This window comes from Hippopotamus amphibius, chromosome 11 (assembly GCF_030028045.1).
Source record: "Hippopotamus amphibius kiboko isolate mHipAmp2 chromosome 11, mHipAmp2.hap2, whole genome shotgun sequence".
NCBI lineage: Eukaryota > Metazoa > Chordata > Mammalia > Artiodactyla > Hippopotamidae > Hippopotamus > Hippopotamus amphibius.
The window spans coordinates 88349444-88359018 of record NC_080196.1 but is presented as its reverse complement, the minus strand read 5'-3'; the positions used below and the strand labels follow the sequence as shown (position 1 = coordinate 88359018).

The window sequence follows — 9575 nt, the reverse complement described above, 5'->3', positions numbered from 1 at the left end:
CATAAAGCAAATATTAACAGACAGAAAGGGAGAAATTGACAGTATTACAATAATAGTAAGGGGCTTTAACAACCCCTGCTTATATCAATGGATCATCCAGACAGAATATCAATAAGGAAATACTGATCTTAAAAGACACATTAGGCTAAATGGATCATACTCATATATATAAAACATTCCATCCAAAAGCAGCAGAATACACATTCTTTTCAAGTGCACATAAAACATTCTCTAGGACAGATCACATGCTAGGATACACAAGTCTCAGTAAATTTAAGAAAACTGAAATCATATCAAGCATCTTTTCCAATCACAACACTATAAGACTAGAAATCAAATACAAGAAAAAAATGTAAAAACACAAACATGTGGAGGCTAAACAGTATGTTACTAAACAACCAATGGATCATTGAAGAAATCAAAGACAAAAAAAAAAAAAACAAACCTGGATAAAATGAAAACAAAAAATACACTAACCAAAATCTATGGGACAGGACTTCCCTGGTAGACCAGTGGTTAAGAACCTGCCTGCCAATTCAGGGGACACGGGTTTGATCCCTGGTCTGGGAAGATCTCACATGCCACAGAGCAAGTAAGCCCATGTGCCACAACTACTGAGCCTGAGCTCTAGAGCCCACAAGCCACAACTATTGAACCTGTCTGCCACAACTACTGAAGTCTATGCACCTAGAGCCCATGCTCTGCAACAAGAGAAGCCACCACACTGAGAAGCCCACACACCACAATGAAGAGTAGTTCCCACTCACCACAACTAGAAAAAGCCCGTGAACAGCAACAAAGACCCAATGCAGCCAATAAATAAATAAATTTATTACACACACACACACACACACACACAATCTATGGAACAAAGCAAAAGCAATTCTAACAGGGAAGTTTATAGCAATACAAGCTTATCTCAGGAGTCAAGAAAAATCTCAAACAGACTAACTTTACACCTAAAGGAACTAAAGAAAGAAAAAAATAAAAATAAAACACAAAGTTAGTAAAAGGAAAGACATCATAAAGATCAGAGTAGAAATAAATGAAATAAAGACAATAAAAGAAATGGAAAAGATCAATGAAACTAAGAGCCTGTTGTTTGAAAAGATAAATAAAATTGATAAACCTTAAGCCAGGCTCATCAAGAAAAAAAGAGAGAGGGCCCAAATCAGTAAAGTCAGAAATTAAATAGGAGATGTTATAACCAATGCCACAGAAATACAAAGGATCATAAGAGATTACTACAAACAATTATATGCCAATAAAATGGACAACCTAGAAGAAGTGGACAAATTCCTAGAAATATGCAATCTCTCAACACTGAATCAGTAAGAAATAGAAAATACAAACAAACCAATTGCCAGTAATGAAATTGAAACAGTAATAAAACAAACAAAAAACTCCCAACGAACAAAAGTCCAGGATCAGATGGCTTCACAGGTGATTTCTACCAAACATTAAGAGAAGAGTTAACAGCCATCCTTCTCAAACTATTCCAAAAAAAAAACTGCAGAGGAAGGAACACTTCCAAACACATTCTTCCAAACATGAGGCCAGCAACACCCTGATGCCAAAACCAGACAAAGACATCACACAAAAATAGAAAATTATAGGCCAATATCACTGATGAACATAGATGCAAAAATCCATAACAAAATATTAGCAAACTGAATTCAACAGTACATTAAAAGGATCATATACCATGATCAATTTGGATTTATCTCAGGGATGCAAGGATGGTTCAATATCTGGAAATCAATCAATGTGATACACCACATTAACAAACTGAAGACTAAAAACAATATGATCATCTCAACAGATGCAGATAAAGCTTTTGACAAAATTCAACAACTATTTATGGTAAAAACTCTCAACAAAGTGGGCATAGAGGGAACATACTTCAACATAATAAAGGCCATATATGACAAGCCTACACCTAACATCATACCCAACGGTGAAAAGCTGCAAGCATTTCCTCTGAGATCAGAAACAATATAAAGGATGCCCACTCTCACCACTTTTATTCAACATAGCATTGGAAGTCCTAAGCACAGCAATCAGAGAGGAAAAAGAATAAAAGGAATCCAAATTGGAAAGAAAGAAGTAAAACTGTCACTGTTTGCAGATGACACAATGCTATACATAAAGAATTCTAAGGATGCCACCAAAAATCTACTAGAACTCATCAGTGAATTTGGTAAAGTTGCAGGATACAAAATTAATATACAGAAATCTGTTGCATTTCTATACACTAACAACGAACTATCAGAAAGAGAAATTAAGAATTTAATCCCATTTATCATTACATCAAAAAGAACAAAACACCTAGGAAGAAATCTAACTATGGAGGTAAAAGGCCTGTACTCAGAGAGCTATAAGACACTTATTAAAGAAATTGAAGACGACACAAACAAATTGAACAATATACCATGTTCATGAATGGGAAGAATGAAAATTATTAAAATGACCATGCTACTCCAGGCAATCTACAAATTCGATGCAATCCCTATTGAAATACGAATGGCATTTTTCACAGAACTAGAACAAATAATTCTAAAATTTGTATAAAACCACAAAAGACCCCAAGGAACCAAAACAATCTTGAGAAAGAAGAACAAAGCTGGAGGTATCACACTTCCTGCTTTCAAACTGTACTACAAAGCTACAGTCATCAAAACAGTATAGTACTGGCACAAAAACAGACATAAAGATCAATGGAACAGAATAGGGAGCCCAGAAATAAACCCACACTTATATGGCAGTTAGTCTACAACAAAGGAGGCTAGAATAGACAATGGGGAAAAGACAGCTTCTTTAATAAATGGTGTTGGGAAAACTGGACAGCCACATGCAAAAGTATCAAACTGGAATACTCTTTCACATCATGCACAAAAATAAATTTTAAATGGATTAAAGACAAATGTAAGACCTGAAACCAAAAAATTCTAGGAGAAAACATAGACAGTATGCTCTTTGACATTGGTCTTTGTGATATTTTTTTGAATATGTCTCCTCAAATAAGAGAAACAAAAGCAAAAATTAACAAATGGGACTACATCAAAGTAAAAGGCTTTTGCACAGTGAAGGAAACCATCAACAAAATGAAAACTGAATACTGAATGGGAGAATATATCTGCAAACAATATATCCAATAAGGGGTTAATATCCAAAATATACAAAGGACTCCTACAACTCAACATCAAAAAACAAACAACTGGATTAAAAAACAGGCAGAGGATCTGAACAGACATTTTTTCTGAATAAGACACACAGATGGCCAATAGGCAGATGAAAAGATTTTCAACATCACCAATCATCAGGGTAATGCAAATCAAAACCATAATGAGATATCACCTCATACCTGTCACAATGGCTATTACCAAAAAGACAACAAATAACAAGAGTTGGTGAGGATGTGCAGAAAAGGGAATCCTCTTGCACTGTTAATGATAATGTAACTTGGTGCAGCCACTACGAAAAACAGTATGGTGATTCCTCAAAAAATTAAAAATAGAACTACCATATGATCCGGCAATTCCACTCCTGGGTATTTACCCGAAGAAAATGAAAACACTGATTAGAAAAGATCTATGCACCTCTACGCAGCATTATACAATAGCCAAGATATGGAAGCAACCTATTTGCCCACAATAGGTGAAAGGATAAAGAAGATGTGGTGTATATATATACAATGGAATATCACTCAGCCATAAAAAAAGAATGAAATATTGCCATTTAAGACATGGATGGACCTAGAGGCTATTATGCTAGGTGAAATAAGTCCAACTGAGAAGGACAAATGTCATATGGCTTCACATATATGTGGAATCTAAAAAACAAAACAAATGAACAAACATAACAAAACAGAAAAAGTGTTATAGATGCAGAGAACAAACAGGTGATTGCCAGAGGGGAGCAGAGGGAGGAAAGAAATAGGTGAGGGAGAGTAAGAGGTACAAACTTCTGGCTGCAAAATAAATGAGTCATGGGTAGAAAATGGACAGTGTGGGGAATACAGTTAATAACTATGTAATATCTTTGTATGATGACAGATCAAAACTAACTTGTATTGATCATTTTCAAACTATATAAGTCAAATGTATATCAAATCATTACGTCATATAACAGGAACAAACATAGTGTGGTAAGTGAATTATACTTCCAAATAAACAAACTCAGAAAAAGAGATGAGATTTGTGGTTACTAGAGGCAGTGGGGAAGGGAGGAGGAATTGGATGAAAGTGGTCAAAAGGTGCGAGCTTCCACTTATAAGATAAATAAGTAATAGGGATACAATGTACAGCATGAAAAACATAATTAATACTGCTGTATGTTATATATGAAAGTAGTTAAGAGAGCAAATCCCAAGAGTTCTTATCACAAGGAAAATATTTTTCTATTTCCTTAATTTTGTATCTATATGAGATGATAGATGTTCTCTAAACTTGTGATAATCATTTCATGAGGTATTAAGTCAAATCATTATGCTATATACCTTAAACTTATACAGTGCTGTATGTCAATTATATCTCAATAAAACTAGAAGATAAAATAAATAAAATAAAATAAAAATAGAGAAGGTAGGGGGTGGGGGAAGCTGTGCAAATTCAGAGACTTAGGGGATACAACCAGAACACAATACATGATCCTGTTTTGGACCCTGATCAGAGAACTAGTTGGTTAAAGAACAATATTTTACCATACAATTTCATTTTGATAAAACATACCTGTATATGTTCATGTATGTGTATATACAAACACAGCAAAGGATCTGCAAAGACATATGGATATACACCAAGGCTGACCATTGGGTAATAATACCTTAGTGTATCTGGGTTGTGGGAATGTGGTGGTTTTACTTATTTATTCTGTTTGTTACCTATTATTTCTTTAAGCGTGACTTATTACTATGTAAGTAATCATTAAACTGTCAATTTATACTACTAAGAATATTCAAAAAATAAACAAAAAGAACTGTCAGGAATTCTTAGATCTAATAAATTCTAAGACTTGGGATATCTTTAAAACCTAGAATGATGGGAGAAATACAGATTACTCAATAAATAATGCTAAGACAACTGAAGGAAAAAAATTGAAAGTTGAACCATAGCTCACAATGTATACCTACAGAATTGTTCAAGAGATCAAGAAATTTAAATATGAAAAACAAAGGTTGGGATTTCCTGATTTGCGCAAGAGGTCACGCCTAGTGCATTCTTAAGAGTTCTAGCTAGGATCTAACCAGATCTGATCCAATCAAATGAGATGTAATCAATGCCGACATTTTAAGTTGTCTATTTAGGTGTTCTTTTTCGTAGTAACAATAGTAATAATAAATTTAGGCCTTCTAGGATGAGGGTAAGTGCCCTGGAAGACACTTCGGGGTATCTGAGACTGATCTGACTCAGCTCCTATTGCTGATGTTCAGGTGATCAGAGAAAATGGCATTCATTCATTCAAGAATTACTGATACCTTTGTCAGATATTGCTTAGGGGGCAAACCAGACACAGGGACTATTATTGCCCTCATGAAGTTGAGCTGTTTGATTTTAGGCAAATCGCTTTCACTCTCTAGGGCTCAGGTCCTTGACCTAGTCAGAGCTGTGACTCTGGACTTAAACTACTTTCCTACAAATTCCGGCTTCACTTCTTCCTGTTTCATGACCGCATGCAAGTTACTTTGGTCTCCCTAAGCCTCAGTTTACTCACCGGTAAAATAGGAATAATATAACTCTTCTTTGGTTGCGTAGAGGCTGGAATTCGTTGATGGCAGGCGCACAGCGCTAGGATGGTCATCACTGCTGATTAATTCCTTCTGCTCTCGGTACCAGAGTGGGGCGGGGCGGCCCTGGGACCCCCGACGGGTGGTGTTGATTTGGGCACCACTCGCAGCCCCCGCGGGAAGGGGGCGCTGGGGCTTCCTCGCGTCCTGGCCTCGGCGCTGGTGGCCATTCCCGCGCGGGCTCCGCGCTCCGAGCGGCCAGAGGCGGGGCCGCGCCGTGTGCACCTGGGGGAGCGCGGGGCAGCACCGGGCGACGGCGGCGTGGCACGGGGTTGCGGAGGAGCCGCGGGACCTGGCCGCCCACCCCGAACGAGTTGGCCGAGTTAGCTGCGGAGAGATGAGACGCGCCCCTGACCTCGCCCGTTCTCTCACAGAGCGGAGTCGGCCCGACGGCCAGTCGCGGGCGCAAACGCCGGCACCTCGGAAGCCTGGCCGGGACCCGGCGGCGCAGTGGGGGCGGCTGGCTCTGGTGGACCGAAACCCCGAGCCGGCCCACAGGGGCCTGGGGAAGAGCGGTTCCCGAGAGCGCCCCGGGGCCGCTCCTCACGAGGAGCGGGCGATGGAAGGAGACGGCCGCGCACAGCGCGCAGGCCGCAGCCACCGATCGCACGGCCGCGAGCACAGACGCGAGCAGCACAGACACCCCTCCGATGTCGCGAGGCCCCGCCGCGGGTCCCACGGCCGGGAGAGGGGCGAACACAGGAGGCAGCGCCGCGGGGGTTCCCCAGCTTATTCTTCGGAGCAGGGATATTCTGGTTACTGCCGGTCCCCTCCACGGCCTACGCGTCCCCGTCTGATGTCCGGGGACCGTCACAGACGCCCGGCCGAAGCCCACGTTGCACAGCGGAGGCCTGGAGGAGGCCCCTCGGCTGCCCCTCGGGCCAGACTGGGTCTCGGCCAAGACGGCCGCCTGGGCGCACCCCAGGGGAGAAGGGCTGGGAGTTTAAGCAGGGGGCACCAGTCTTCCCACAAGGACAAACGCGCGGTGGGTGCCGAGGGACACGAGAAGTCCTCTGCTTTGACCAGCCAGAAATCAGGCCTGGCCTCGTCTAGAGAGGAAAGCCCGCGGCCTCTCTCCCTCTCCCGGGGCAGCGCAAAGGAGAACCCGCCCTCTGGTGGTGTCAAGAAGGAGAAGGAAGGAGGGGGCCGCGGCATCCAGTTTCCACTTCCCTTCAGACAACCTTTAGACCTTAAAAAGAGAAAGCACGAAGACTCAGAGAAAATCAAACTGGACAAAGACAAGCAAAGTCTCAACTGCTTAGACATTACAGAGGGGACAAGAGGCCTGTTACCCAAGGTGAAAGAGAAGGTTTCCAATAACCAAAAGATTCAAGAAGGGAAAGTAAGACCTCCTCGTTTGGATGGAAAGGCAGAGGGCTCCCTCCCTGAAGTTAAGAAAGCAGTTATGGATAATGAATTCAGGCCACCCACCATGTCTTTTGAGTCATACCTCAACCATGACCAGCCTAGGGAGAAAAAGAAAAAGATTATGAAAACTTCACCCACTGCTCTTAAAGAAAAAGGGCCTAAAAAACATGATTCAAGTGAAAACTTGGACTTGGTTCAGGAACTACCTGAGGTGAATGGAAACAGATCAGAGAAGCTGCCCCCATCTGGAAACGACTGGGCCAAGCTGAAAAAGGTCCCCACTGATGCACTAGTGTGGCCAGACCCCCCATTACGCAGGGTCCAGGCTAATTACCGTCCACTTCCTGCCTCGGGGTTGATGTCCTCTTTCCGACCAAAGCAAAAAGTACTGTCTTCACCCCAGGAAGAGGAAGAAGTTGGATTTACTGGACGCAGAATGAATTCTAAGATGCAAGTGTTTTCTGGCTCCAAGTGTGTCTATCTCCCCAAAATGATGACCTTGCGCCAGCAATGCATCTGGGTACTTAAAAACAACATCAGTTCACTCTTTAAAGTGGGAGGAGTCCCATATTCGGTTCTTGAACCCATCTTGGAGAGCTGTGCACCTGATCAGCTGTATCGCATAGAGAAATATAATCATGTACTAGTCCAAGAAACAGATAAATTATGGAAAACTCACTGTCATCAAAACTTTAGTAAAGAAAGGCCAAAGGAGCATGAGTCATGGCGAGAGATGTACCTGCGGCTTCAGGATGCCCGAGAGCAGCGACTTCGAGCACTGACCGAGAATATCCAGTCTGCACACGCCAGTAAGCCTAAAGGCCGACAAGCAAAGATGATCCTTCTCAACTCTCTGGCCAGGCTACCTTCTGATGTTCGAAGGAAGCACGGAAAGTTTGAAACAGGAGAAGCAGCTGTCCCTGAAAAAGTCAAGATCAAGCCAGCCCCGTCCCCCACAGGAACCAGCCGTACTCCCTCCAGCAGCAACAGCCTTAACCTCACCCATGAGAAGCCAGCCCATGCCAGCTCAAGCACCACCAGTACTCACTCGCCGCGGGTGGTCAGCGGCAGGAAACCTATGAAGAAAATCGCCCCCATGATGGCCAAGGCAATTAAAGATTTCAAGAACAGGTTCTCCCGACGATAAATTGAAGCCTTGCCTTGGAGGTGGGATTCAGGGGGAGGAATACAAGGGTAGTGGGAGATAGGGAATGAACTTCCAAAGGAGACCAGAATCTTTTGCGTTGTGGAAACTTTTGGACTCTGACTCCTATAGTTTCCCAGTGTTGCACCTGTGAGCCTTCATGCCACAGCCACTGCCTCCTGCCTGGAGAACACTTCAGAATTCTGAAGATGAGAAGCCTTATTCTCACTAATGATTTTAAGATCCATTATACTTTTGTTGTTAACTAGTCTCTTTGTAAACAATAAAACATAGTCTTAATTAACAAATATTATCCCCAGCTTGTATTTGTATAAATAAATAAAAGTACTTAACATGAGATTTTTTTTTTTTTAATCTCAGAGTAGATGAGGCCTTCTTGGACACAAACCCAGAAGCCAATAATTAAAAAGACCACATAAAAGGTTTAAAATATATTAAAAAAACAAGGTCAAAAGATAAATAACAAACTGGGAAAGATATTTACAACTCAGTTAATATTCAAAAGGCTAAGTTCCTTTATATATACTAAAGGCCTACAAATCAACAGAAGAAAAAGACCAATAATTTACTATAAAAACGGGCAAACATAGGAAAAGATGGTTCACACAAAAGGAAACACAAATGACTCAAATATACGACAAGATGCTTAAGTTTACAAAAATGCAAATTAAAAAACGTAATATGATACAAATTTTCACCTATCAGTTGAGTAGAATTCAAAAGATTAATAGCCTGCTATATTGGAGCAGATGATCATAAATTACTAGTAGACAGTAAATTGACACAACTACTATTGCAGTTAAAAGGCAAATGTTAAATATATATTCTTTGGTACTGCAATATCACTTTTAGGATGAGAGGCTGAATATATAAATGGATAATGGCCAGCCCCACATAAGCTCAGGAAGCCAAACCACAACTTCTGCAGTAACCATCCCGGAAAACCAAATCACAGACTCTGCAGCAATCAGTCCAGGAAACTAAATCACAGCATCCATAGCAATTGGCCCAGAATAGTCAGGATTTGGTCAACAACTGTCAGCCTCCCTAGCTTTGCCCTCAGCCTCCAAGTTAGGACCAACCAGAGAAAGCCAAATAGGATCTCCAGATCAATCACATAAGATGCCCTGCTTCCAGATAGCCCAACTACAGATTTCCCAAGTCAACAACCTCCAGTTAGAAAATACTAAAGCCTTCCCTTTTTTTTGCACTATAACGCTTTCCCACTCCCCTGCCTGCCAAATGCAAGTGATGATA

The 9575-nt window shown here is 41.5% G+C and overlaps 1 protein-coding gene across 1 annotated transcript; it reads left to right on the top strand.

Moving 5' to 3' along the window:
• Positions 1-5671: 5671 nt before the first annotated feature.
• Positions 5672-8300, top strand: LOC130830927 (elongin-A-like). Its single transcript, XM_057698212.1, is given in 4 exon segments — positions 5672-5714; positions 5835-6056; positions 6128-6211; positions 6214-8300. Coding segments are annotated over 4 exon segments (2436 nt in total).
• Positions 8301-9575: the final 1275 nt, after the last annotated feature.